The following is a 13,161-nucleotide window of genomic DNA, read 5'->3' as shown; positions in this document are numbered from 1 at the left end:
GTTTCCTGCCGTCACAGCAAGGAAACATTGATATTTCCATGTCATAATTTATGAGCTGGCTCTCATGTATTCACTTTTTGGTTCAGTTAAAACTGATTTCAATTTTTTTATTTTATGTTTTATTTTTTTTTGCAGATGGTGTGTAAATCATCTGCTAATTTGAAATGAAGATAAAGCAACACGAAGGAATCACAACCGCGGGGGTATTGGTATGGTCATTTATCTCAGTTAATTAAAAATGACTTACTCTATTGCTATTGATTTGTACTGTTTCCACATGGGAAACCTTGGATTGCTGTGTTCTTCAGGCGATAGTTTACTTTAGGGGCTTAAGAAAAGAGAGCCAAGCCCTTGACATATGGACACAGTTAGGGGTCATAATGACTCACAAGGTCAAATGCTGAGTCACACAGGGTCAATACGTAGTGATCTGTCACAGGACAAATGGTCTAAGGCTGACAAGTTAAAGCTGACAGCAAGCAAACCAGAAATTTGCGACCTCTTTGTCTAAATGGTGACTTTTGAAAATGGGATAATAAGCTACAACAACATGGCTTTCCCAGACTGCCTATGGTCACTTGGATTGCGACCAATGTTGAGGTTTATATGAATTCAAAATACTATTAGCATACATTTACACTTGATATTGTGTTGGAATAGCTAGCTAAATTTGGTTCGACTCGTCACATTCATTATTTGGAGGCAAGTGAGGTAAAAGTTGAGAGAATGACTTAGTGTAGCTGCAACCGGCGGAGATACTTTGAATCAGTCTCAACTAGCTCGCTGCCTAAAGAAGAAAACATGACGAGGTGTGGGAAGATGAGCTACATTGCTGCAGACATCTTCTTTGGCATAACTATTTCAAGCAGCATCAATCAATCTGCAGGAGTGACACTAGTATGAACATTGGAGTCCAGATGAGAGCATTCAGAGCAAGATTCTTAGATACCGTTAAAAAATACGAAATGAAAAAAGGAAAACAATTATTCTGTTCATGCAATGTTCTTTTTTTTTTTTCAAATGCCCATTTATATCATCTGCCGAAGAAACTACTTAACGAGCTTCATAAATGGGAAGTCAGACTTCCTTCGAAAGGTGCTGGGTCTAAATGCTTTATATTTACAACCCCCAGTTCCACCATTCCTCGTTTAGAGGAGTCTCAACTGAATTTATAGCCGCTCTAAATCAGGACAAGAAAAGCAATAGGACAAAGAGGACGCTGGTTAATGCAAAGCAACATCTTGCATTAGAATGTTTCACAAAAAAAATACCTTTCAAAACTCCTCAAAATATGCATCATTCATGTATATTATGTTCTGTTAACAGAAGACCGTATGGATTGACCTTTCACATACTAAGATGAAAATGGCTTTCATCTGCAGTGAAAGCATCTCCCACCAATACCTGTGTGAATTAACTGCTCATGTTCAGGGGGAAACTCAATTGTTTAATATAATTCCTTTTGCATTTGCAGGAAGGGGACTGAATTGCTTACATTTAATTAATTTGTTCCTCAACCATGTCCGTAAATCAACACACTCTCTTAAAATCATATTTCGCCATTAAAATGAATGAAAAACCATACATCTGTGACAGCCTCCCCCAAAATACTACAGCAAAAATAAATAAATAAATAAATAAATAAAAAGAAAGAAATCTGTACCTCATGTATTTTTTAATGAGGAAAATGTATCATATATAATATATAATAATTAATACTGTATTTTATAAATTCAATAGAATTAAAACAAATGAAACTGTTTTTGTCATATGTCCTCCTTGGCCACCTAGGGACACACATACAAATATACTTTATTGCGAGACAGCTCCTCGCTCAGGTTCTCAGTACGGCAGTAACGTTAGTCATTCTTTGAAGAGGATGAACAATACATGCCTGTGTAAATACATGTGTTGCTCCACCGTTTATACGGCCATTGCTTAGAATGCAACGCCGCCGCCAAATAGTTGCAAATTTTTAGCCGATGTGACTATGTTGTTAGTGGAGACACTGCAATTTTAAATACATAGTGTGTAATTTGACAGTAACCTTTGAAGCCACTTTCTTGAAGAATCGTTTACGATCTGCTAATTACTGCTTGTCGTGAAGTGAGTTGAGTCAGCCGCCAGCGTGCAGCAATCGGATCTCAAGATATCACTGTAATGTGCAGCAACAACAGCACTTCAAACGTTGCAATATGTGCAGCATCATTATAATTTGTTGAATACATAGTACAGTTCAATGTGCTGTGTAAGACTGAATCTTGGCACCATGCGGTCATTTGCGAATTCAACCCTAGAAGACTTTGCTCTGCTGATGAAAAGTGTATAGCGCAGCTCCGTGTGACCTGAAACTGCAGTCGAGTTACCTTAAAATTCGTCAGTGATACAGTAGCAAAAAGGGAAGTCAGCTTCATCTGCCCTTTGACCTAACAAGCTAGTTCATTTGTGCTCCCGAAGCTTGCATGCTGGTTCTGCTTTGAAATACCATCTACTAGATAATCAAAAACATTCTCCTCATCTGTCCCTTTCACAGACCGCTTGATCAGTAATCATATGAAGGGAGATCTGCCTTTTATATCCCCACTCTTCTGTGATTAAGTGGGTTATATCTTGTTTCGATTTCAGTGGGAATGTTACTTCATAAGATACAAAAGAATAATTTGCTCAAGACTACAAAAGTAAAATCTGGATTGTTATATGACTAAATAAAAAGCACCGTCTTAGAATGAAAGCATTTCAATGTTGATTTCAAACTTGGCTCATAAGACATTGCCGACGTGGGCAATATTACAGCCCCATGCCCCCAAAAATACTTTCCTTTGAACTGTGACTCGTTTTCCCTTTAGAGAGATGTCAGATACTCTCGTATTTGGGATTCACAGAAGAGAATCCATGGGTTACAAAAATGTTTTCCAGATTGCTTTAGATATATTTGTAAGGAACCTGCATGATTCTGTTGAAACAAGCTCAAAATGAGACAAAGCATGACGGTAAAATACAGGGCTGACGGGGAAAGGATGAGGGTAGACAACTAATCAAGAGCCCCAGAGATCCCACCCAATGAGGGCCTTCTGTGACTTTACTGAATGGCCATTATCCACAAGGATCAGCTCAGTGAATACCAGGCAAAGGTAGATTTCACACAAACACGCAAGCCCTCTCACACTGAACCAACCTCCTTTTTTTTGTCCTTCTCCAAGCAGAGAACAAACGCACATCCACATAATGCCTTCGTCAACATGGCTACATCTGCTTGTCCCGCCTCACCGACGGACCTGCACCGATGGACTGAATTTTGATGGAAGCGCACGACAATTAAGTGGTGTCTAGTCTCACCCGGTCCAAGACACAGAACGATATTTATCTGGTAGTCTGACAGTGCGTCCATCTCGGGGGGGAAAAAAAAAAAAAAACAGTGGTGTAGTTTGACGAAGCCCTAAGAGACAACATGCTTGTAATTACTCAGGATGAAGGGAAAACATTACAGATGAAAGAAAACAGTGTTTCCTGTCACAAGTGTTATCGAAGGTGACTGCAAACAGCCAATTACAGATTCTTGTCAAACTTTCTTCTGCATAAGTAAGTACAAAAAGGCAGTTTGGACACACTGGTTAAAAACACCAGTCACTGTAATGAGCAGTAAAGTTCAGTATGGCCATATGTAATGATCAGTATGGATAGGAATGACAAACCCTGGCCGGTGTTTCAACTACGGCGTGTGAAGGCAGGATGCGGCTAAAAGAAGCGGAAGATGGGAAAACATAAGCAGTGCGGCATAATCCAAAATATCTTTTAAATACTTTTGAATGATGATCTTCACCATTTCTTTCTTAATTTCGCATAGAAAGTGATGGATATCTGTTGACTAATGAACAGACTGTAATGTTCTACCTTTTAGGCAGCAACTGCAGATGTTGAAGAGTGGTACACCGGATAGGAGTTTGCTGTCCTTTACAATTTCTGACAATGGAAAGCAAAAAGTGTACTGCAGTCGAATGAATCAAAAGTTGATTCAAACCAAACATGGCATGCCCCCCACCACCCACCCCACCCCTCAGTAGCCAGGTGAAAGGAGGTCTGTGTTTGGGTTGGATGGGAGTATGTCAGCACTCTGCAATGCACTGCATGACAAACACCAACCTGGGGCCAGCTGTGACAAAGCACTAATCCAACAAAATCCCTCCTTCCTTTGCTGAAAATCCTAATGAGGATTTGAAGTGCTCAGCGGGGAGGAGACCTAGGGGCTGTGGCTACACCTTGCCACTGCTCATTGTCTCCTTATCTCCAAGCCTGGCTGGTGATGAAAGAGACATGACAGCACAGTGGGCCTTGGTACACAAGGCCCCCCACGCCGGCCTGGGTCCTTGGGAATCCAGATTCAACAGTTGGCCGCAAACAACCCCAGTGACAGCAAGGCATAGAAGGTTAGACAAAACGAACTGGACTTGTTAACCAAAAACATGAGAAAAAAGAAAATTATCCAGTGGCTTATTCCTGTTTTAGGATATGTTTAGATGTGAACAGTATATGAAAAAGCTACTTTTCTTCTGGCATTTTTCTTGAAGTTTCATGTAAACAGGACGAGATGAAATGATCAGCATTCACACGGCACTGCAAAACCGACAGTCGGTCTTGCAGTTGTATTTTGCATGCCAGGAATACATCTCGCATGAATCTCGAGGACAGTACCGCATGAATTCAGCACTGAACAAACTACTTGCCTTAGTCTTGGCAAAGGGCTGTGGACAAGAAAGACGGAAAACTAAGCAGCACGCACAGTAACAGAACTCACACAGCTTCTCCGAAGAGGGACTGTTTCTATGTTGTCTTTGTTCTAATGGACTTACTTCAATATTGTATATATACATTTGGAACCCATTTTGTGACCAATTTCAAGTTTACTTGAAGCCAGCAAATAATAACTACCCAGAGAAAATTGCGGCATGGCAGTGGGTGGCACACGATGGTGCTCTTACAGGTTCTGGCTCGAATGAAGCCCCTCAGCTTTTACTTGCAGTAATTACATTTTGGAACACCCTGATTGTCTATTTCACTCTATTCACTTTGAGATTAAGGTTTACAGCCTCTTCTCCTTTGCTTTCACATGATCCCCTTCCCACCCCCTCCCCCCAAAAAAGGACTTTTAAAGGTGCCCTTCTCAATTGCCCTTGAGAAATTTCAAGTACTTCAAACAAATCAAGCTGTGAAAAGAAACAGGGGTTAGTGTAAGGGATGATGGGGAAGAAAAAAAAAACTTGCTCAAAGTTTGATCTATGAAAGAGCTTTTAAATCATGGCGCAGTATTTACATGCCCTTCGAGTCAGAGACACAACCGGCAAAAGCGTCATCTTAATGGAATGAAAAATAGAATACGAAAAAAAAAAAAGAATTAGAGTTCAAAAATCCACTGCGACCTAATTTACAGAGGTCTGGCAATACAAACATTTCATTGGCTTTATTGTATTGTTTAAAAAACCGTAATGCTATTTATCAGCTGCTCACATTTTTTTTGGATTGTTCGCTGTTAGAAGAAGTTAAAAAGAGAAAAAGTTAGTGAGACCAGCAGCAGAGAAACTTAGCTTGTCTTGATTGATTCTCAGCTGTGCGTCTGACATGTCACAATCCCCCTTTCTCCTTGACACAGAAACATTGCTCCACTCAGTGTAATTTGAACAATCTTCATGGAAGCCTTTGAAGAGAGTGCACTGCTGATGCTAAGTGTGAATTGTTATTCACTTGCTGATGCCGACAAATCCTCTCAGCCTGACTAAATAACACAGGAAGACTTGGAAGACGGCTTAATCGTGTGTTACCAAAGAAAATCATCGCTGAATTACACGTTATTGAAAACATTAGAGGATTTCTTTGTGAATCATACCCTCAGTTAATTTTTTTTCTGGTTGCTATGGTAACAGCCACAGAGGAACCAAGCAGGACAAAGGAAATGATCCTGCCGTTTGACAGACACCAAAGTCGAGTGACTTTTGGGACAGGCAGTATGACAATTTGTTGAATGTAAAACTGTCGATGGTGTTTTGGCCAACGCGGAATATGCAAATGTAAAAGGTTTAACAATAAATGCCTCCCAACGGTGTTCATCATAAATAAGTCCAACCCTTTGAAAAGTAAGCTTTTGATCTTCTTCTCAGTGAACACAGGAATAGAATCATCTTTGTCCACATTTTTTATGATGATCATTAATTAAATGCTGCATGGCCAAATTCAACACTCTTCTGTATGATTTCGGTTCGGAATGATGGTGAATGTTCATATTTTTACAATTTACATTTTTGCTTTGCTAGAGTGAGTGTGTTGTAATTTCTCATTACTGACAGATCTCATTTGCGATCAATGTCTAATTCTGTGGGCGTATCGGTGGTATATTATGCCAGGCAATGATTCTGAAAGGAACGTCAATGTGATGTTCTCAAAAAGAAGTCTTTTATTTCTTCTTCATTCACTTTATTTCTTCAGCTCTGGTTGACATACGCCTTTCTCTTTGCAGCACAGCATAGTCAGATTGACCAGAGCTTCCGGAACAAGTGTGCAAAACTCAATATTTGAAACAGTTTATAGATTTAGTAGTTAAATAGTTAAATGGTAGGTTTGCTTGAATGTCACGTAAAGTGTAAAATATTGATATAAAGCGTAAAATATTGATCTTGTGTTATTTTCTAACTATTGATATTGCACTTCACTGCATTCCTTAAAAAATGATATGCGAACCAGACTTAGAATGGTATTTATCTGGTGGTATTTGTCTTTTTTTTTTTGTCTTTTACTTATTATGTGTTTCATTTTCGTCTGCTTTCCTATATGGAATGTGTTTCATTAAAAAAAAATGATAATATTTTAAAAAAGAAAAGAAAACCACCTACAGTTGATGCAATTTTAAGGAGAAATATCTAATTATTAAGGAATGAAATTTCCTGTTTCGGGAAATAACAATTTGTCCATACAGCACAGCACTATCCATAATCGTAAACCATCAGTTCATTAGTGCAAAACTAACAAGATACTGCCATGTAAAGAATATTGTCTGAAGACTTCACTACTTATGGGAAACCATTGACTAATAAAACAAGAGCTTTACACAAAGCACTCTATCAGGAAGAATATAAGTCACATGTTTCTGTGGCAATTAAAGGAAACTGTTGTTTTGTGGTCTGATAAAGTTAAAAAAAAAAGGTCAATTACAATTTGTAATCCATTGTTTTGGAAATATAATTCATCCATTTCTCACCTATGGTGTTCGAAAGGTAAGGTATGATAAAGGGTCGCAATGCGACTTGTTGGCTGGTCTATAGTAATTAAACAGGAATCACGCTTTTATCAAGTTCGATTATCTTTTATGAGGAAATTAACGCACACTTTACAAAAGTTGAGTTGTTTGTAATTTGTCAAGAGGCAGCCCAACAGGTTGACAGATTAAGAATGTCAAATTCAGTGCTATTGAGAAATCTCGACTTTGAGCTCTTATTATGGATCAAGCCTAAGATGCAAAGACATTGACCCCTCCCACACCTCAATGCTACAATAACCTTTGTGAGACTCTCCCTGTCTGGTAAACACCCACATCAACCTAACACCCCAGTTTGCGCCAAAGGCTTTTTAGGAGATATAGAAGCAATTAGTCTAAATCCTGAAGCAATCGAAACACTAAGGACTCCCCCACGACAACTGACCTCATACACACACGTTCAAGTGTCAGTAGAGGTCATCTTGCCTCGATATGTAACCTTTTGAGTGCAGAATTTGAAATGCTAAAATGTGTGATGATCAAATCCGACAATTTTATAATTGAAATGAGTATGTGCTGTCCCTTGAGTAATGAATACATCCGATGATTCTATGACCACATAGCATGATGAGTACTAAAATCAATATCCGAATGTCCTGCCAAACAATGCAGTTTCAGTCGAGCTCCAAATGGGTCCTTTAGAGCAGAGTATGAAGACCACCCAACGGCTACATGAATGAATAGTGACACAAAAAAATAAATAAAAATAATAATAATAATATCTAGCCAATGACTGTAAATCTTCACACCGTGCAGGATGGCCAGAAATGCAGGTCATAGGAAATCTCGAGAACAGACGCTGACTGCAGAGAATGAAATTCCGGCACTATCTTTAGTTTCCAAAAAGTGGAAATGACAAGAGAAAAGACGACTTCTGGCCATCATAGATACTCCTAAAGCCTGTTGGGCAAAATGTCATGTTTCAAGTTTCAATGGATGTGCTAGTATCCATGCGCCTGTATTCATTTTTACTCGAGTGCAATACAAATCAAATCCCATAATACGAAACATCATAAAGCCACCTCCACATTCACTCAAATTTCTGAAACAAATGCTGTTCACGTGTCCGTTAGCTCTGTACCATAGATCTATACGCGCACACGTTTTCTTTCATAGAGATAAGAAGGTGAGGGTGGGGGAGGAAAGCAAGAGTATAGGATGAAAGCCTTGGGATGACAGTGAAACAGCTGTGCAAATATAGATGAAAGACACGTATACATGTGGACCGCAGTCCAACAGGCATCGCAGGGTGTGGAGGATGAGATACACAGTACATTGTAATTGTGGTCACAACACAAACCCCCTTCAGCAAAATGAATAATGTTGTATGTGGCGCGCTCTTCCTTCCGAACACAAACTTTAAACTATTTACAACATTTCACTAACTCATTTAATTCAATTATAAAAATACATTAAAAATATATTAGGCATAGACGCAGTTTAATGAAGCGTGTGGAGTTGGGGATATTGTTTGTAATGAACTGTTTCGCAGCTGATCTCTGCAGCTGAGATGGGAAATGGGACTGACGGGGGGGGGCAAACTAACAAATGACAAATGTTTTCAATAGCCAAACCAAGTGCTCATTATTTAATAGATTTTGCACATTTCTACTTATGACCACAAGTACCTTAAACAAGCTTCATTTAAACACGACAAAAGTTAGTTTCATAGAGTCTAAAACCTTCCTGCTTTTCTAATGTCCTCTATTATGGCCTTTTTAAAAGTCTATTGGAGGTGATACTGGTTGCCAGTCAATTATCAGGCATATATCGACACTCACTGTTGACACTCACATCCACACTTTCACCGGGTAGGAAGTTAGCCCACGTAGAATTCTGGAGGGTAAACCACAAACAAGGTCCGAAAGTTACTCGGTTTTTTTTTCTGGTTTTGTTTTGATTTAAAGGAATGTAGCAACTTTAACTTGACACGATGAGTCCTATTTGCTATTGTTTGAATGCTGCCTATATTGTAAATGTTTCTGATCGTAAAAACCGTGTTTCATGTCAGAGCATGCGTTGAGAAGTTGATTATCATGCTCAACATTAAATGTGTGGATATTTTTAACATCCACGTTTGGGCTTCCAGTAGCCTAACACTACATTTGAAATCGATGTAGCGCCACGCGAGAGCTCTCTGGTGATCCCAACTATCTCCATTTGCTCAAGGTGTAGTCACATTATAAGCCCGGAAAATTGCAAGCTCTTATCGCCCCATGACGCGAGACATGAGATGATGTATGTTGCCAGCATTGATGAAATTCTGCTTCTCAGTGTTTGACAAACCCACTGAAGCTGAAAGGAGCCGCACACTCTACTTCTCGTGCGACTGTAAAAATCCAAGCCAGATAACACAAGCTAAAAAGAAATCGTATAATACGATTACACACAGGTGTCTTGTTTGACGTGCTGCAACAATTATTAACTTGCCAACTCGTTTCAATAATCTTAAATCACTGAACTTCCCAAAAAGGAAAGCCTAGCTGAGACCTACAACAGTTGGCACCAAATAAACCAATCTTTAATAGCTCTTCTGATATTCTACACTAAAGAGAAGCCAATTTTTAAAGCAATCAGCAATTACCAAATGTAGTGCAACACTACTGCAGTGATTAAACACTAGTAAGTAGAGGAAATTGTTTATGATATGCAGTTTAGACATCTAAATCTGGCCATTAGGATACAACCGAGACTGATTTAATCAGAGCTAAAACGCACCGTGATTAAAACATGAACGTTTTTGAGGTGTGCAATCTGTGAACGCCGGCCACGACACATTTTAGGCCGAAATTTCGAAACGCATCCAGCTCCGATGCCACTGGGAACAACTGGCGCTCTCATGCAGAAAATCTCTGGCAAATCACAATTTGTCTGAGATATACCGACTAATGAAAGCGCTCCCTATCATCCCCACCCGCCTGAGCCTATGGTCCTCTGAGTCACATTACTTAGACATGCACTGTGGGACCCCAGAGGAGCAGCGTGAGCATTACATTTTCATTGCTCATTCGAGAATTCCTAAATAAGTCTATAAGAAAGAAAATTCCCCACCGAGTGACTGACTGTCAGTGAGCCTGAAACACTCATTCGCAGGATGCTGTAAAATGGTGCTCTGTTTTTACAGTCCTAAAGAGTTTCGCCCTACACTTACCTTCAGTGGAGTGGACTTGGAGCAGCGTGATGATAAACCAGCACAAGGTGTGTAGTTTCCACATGGCGCCAAGCTTTGGTGGTCTCTCGCAGGTTTTTGTGTCGTGACAAAAGGCTTCTGATTAAAAAAGTCAGATCCAAACTCTCTTGGAGATGGGCATCATCGATCCTCTCACCTGTGGGGCAAACACATCGAGAGGGAGGGAATGTGAGTTCAGTGGTGAAATGGTAGTCAGGGAAATGCTGCAAACCCACACAGCCTGCCAAATAAGCGTATGGGGGCAATAATCATGAGAAGGGGAAATCCTTGAATGGCATTTGGAAGCGGGACCACCTAACTGTCAGAAACTGGGTGCAACCAATACTGTCAAACAGACAGAGCCCGCCCCTGTCCAACCCCACTGTGACCTACTATGGGAGAGGGGATGCTCCACCTTATCAACCCATGTCTAATTCCAGTATATTCTTTTTTTTTCAAATCCCCATCTATAAAACATAGCCTGCGCCTATGAGCCAGGAGCACACAAGCCGTATCTTAAAAGATTTTAAAGTGATGTTGATTTATCAAGACATCTCACATTTGGAGTCGACTCTCGCTTGCCGACAGAGTGAAAATGCTCCAAACGGAGAGGAAGCGGCCAACTGTGAGCTGAACTGCTTTCCGCATCCGCGTGCATGGCAAATACTAAATCAACTGACGGCAGCGTTAAATGCAAAAATCATACGGCTGAGTGAACATGATGCAACATGTTTTCCGACATGCTCAGCCTGGTGAACGAGTGACATTACATTTGAAGCCCACTGAACCAGTTAAACGTCTCTATTATAATCACAAAGGGGCCATATGACTTCCACGAGTCACTATTTCCCACTATTATCTGCTTCTGATATTCTAGCTGCAAGTTAAGGAGTAAAATTGCCTTTTCCACCCCCGGGGCACAAGCAAACAAATAAACACTTGAGAGCAAATGGTCAACACGCTTTGTTGTGACTGACCACAAAGTTATCTCTGCATCCACACCCTTTCACTCCCATCACTCCCGAGCAGGATTCCTGTCTCCCCACCTCATCCATACCTGTCCCACTACTAGGACTTTGTTTGAATGTTTGTTTTTGCTCTCTTTCGCTAGAAAAGCAAATGCCCCCCTCCCAAGTCATGGATACACTGGTGGGACTGCGCAGGGTGAAACCTAATGCCTACCTGCACGTCCAGGCAGGCATTTCACACTCTACACGGCTCCCTTTTGTCCGCCTGTTTACATTGCTGGGTTCAACTCCGTCCTCTCAGTCCCATGAACCATTAGCACATTTACCAAGGGATGTGGCATCACTTAGGCAACGGGGCACACAGGACCCCATTAGAAATTGCTTTCCCCTCATCTTTTTTTAGGCCAATCAAAAACAGCCGTGTCCTTCTTGATGTGCTTGCAACCTTTCTCCGAATGTTCAAACGAGGCATTCTGCCTGTCGCGTGCAGCCAGAGCTGTAAAACTCTGCTTCCACTCACTGGAGAATATCCGCTGGCTGTCGAGCGTTTGATCTATTTTGTGTTTGCTAGTTCCCAGACAGTGTAGTACTTCACGGGCATGAAAACGTGCAGCATGCACACATTAGGCAACAAAGTTGTAATTAAGTCTACCATAATCACCTCATCTAATGTGACACTATGCCTCACATGAGACCTCTAATTTCAGAGCCATTAAATTGAACTTAGCTGGAGTATGGGACACGACATTGCGGTATGTTTAGGTGCAATGAATGAATACACAGTTTCAAAAAAAAAAAAAAAAAAAAATGTTTTTTAAAGCTTTGCATATTAAATTAAGCAAAATTTTCAGGGACTATAAAAAGCTCACGGCCTCTGTTGAGGAATCATGTTTGCTAAACAGGTGAGCTGATATTCATCGTTACCTTTGCCACGGTAATTTTCAGCCAACAGAAAGTGACAAAATGGCCGCCACTTGAGTTTGCGAAAAACTGGTAGATTTTGCTGCTTAAAGCATGTTCCACAAACACAATATGAATGAGAAGGCAGTGTTTAGACTAGTTAAGGCACAAAGAACATATTATTGTTGAAAAAAATTTTGGAGCTAGCTTCCCCTTTGAATTAGAAAATGTATGCATACACAAGAGGAGGGTATGAATTTGGTCCTGATACAAGGATTGGTTCGCCTTGGTGAAGGTACTTGCTCTACTGAGTGCCATTTTCCTTGCATGTCTGAATTGTATGATGAGACCTTGTGTCGGCCGTCTGTAAAATAAAGCTGCAAAGGGAGCATAAAGGTTTTTACGATCCACGTAAACACGCACAGGCTGACCACTGACTGTTTGGTCCACTGAGAATACTTGTGGTGCACATACAAAAACATGACAAAAATTCCCTTCGAAAGCTAGTTTGCTCATTGAAAGAATTGTGAATTTGAAAAGTTGTTCAAATGGAAATGGTTTAAACCCACCGACTTTTTTTGTATTAGAGACCAAGGAAAAATCTATGTGTACCCTGAGTACTGTAGATTTGTGTTTTATCAGTCGCATCCTAGTCAAGAGTTTTACCAAAATCTAACATTCCATTCACGCTGGGACCTCTTCTGTGCAGGCACACAGTCCCAAATAAGTTATTATGGCATATATATGCATTCACACGTCATGTGCAAAATGAAATACCGATGCCCGACGGCTCACGACCTTGAGTGAGATAGATGAGATATGAT

The 13,161-nt window shown here is 40.3% G+C and overlaps 1 protein-coding gene across 14 annotated transcripts in view; it reads right to left on the bottom strand.

Moving 5' to 3' along the window:
- adgrl2a (adhesion G protein-coupled receptor L2a) overlaps positions 1–13,161 on the bottom strand; it is a 106,161-nt gene that overhangs the window by 75,911 nt on the left and 17,089 nt on the right. For 4 of the 14 annotated variants that reach the window (XM_086115023.1, XM_086115031.1, XM_086115036.1 and 1 more), the window contains exon 1: positions 10,452–10,545. In XM_086115023.1, coding sequence (XP_085971149.1) covers positions 10,452–10,515 — 64 coding nt within the window. In that variant the 5' untranslated portion in view covers positions 10,516–10,545. Of the gene's footprint in view, positions 1–10,451; positions 10,627–13,161 lie in introns of those variants that run through there. The other 10 variants (XM_086115026.1, XM_086115027.1, XM_086115032.1 and 7 more) reach the window with 5 other exon arrangements.

This window comes from Hippocampus guttulatus, chromosome 7, assembly GCF_054856545.1.
Source record: "Hippocampus guttulatus isolate MCC_2025c chromosome 7, RoL_Hgut_1.0, whole genome shotgun sequence".
NCBI lineage: Eukaryota > Metazoa > Chordata > Actinopteri > Syngnathiformes > Syngnathidae > Hippocampus > Hippocampus guttulatus.
Note: the sequence above shows the minus strand (reverse complement) of the source record. Positions and strands in the feature narration are given on the sequence as shown.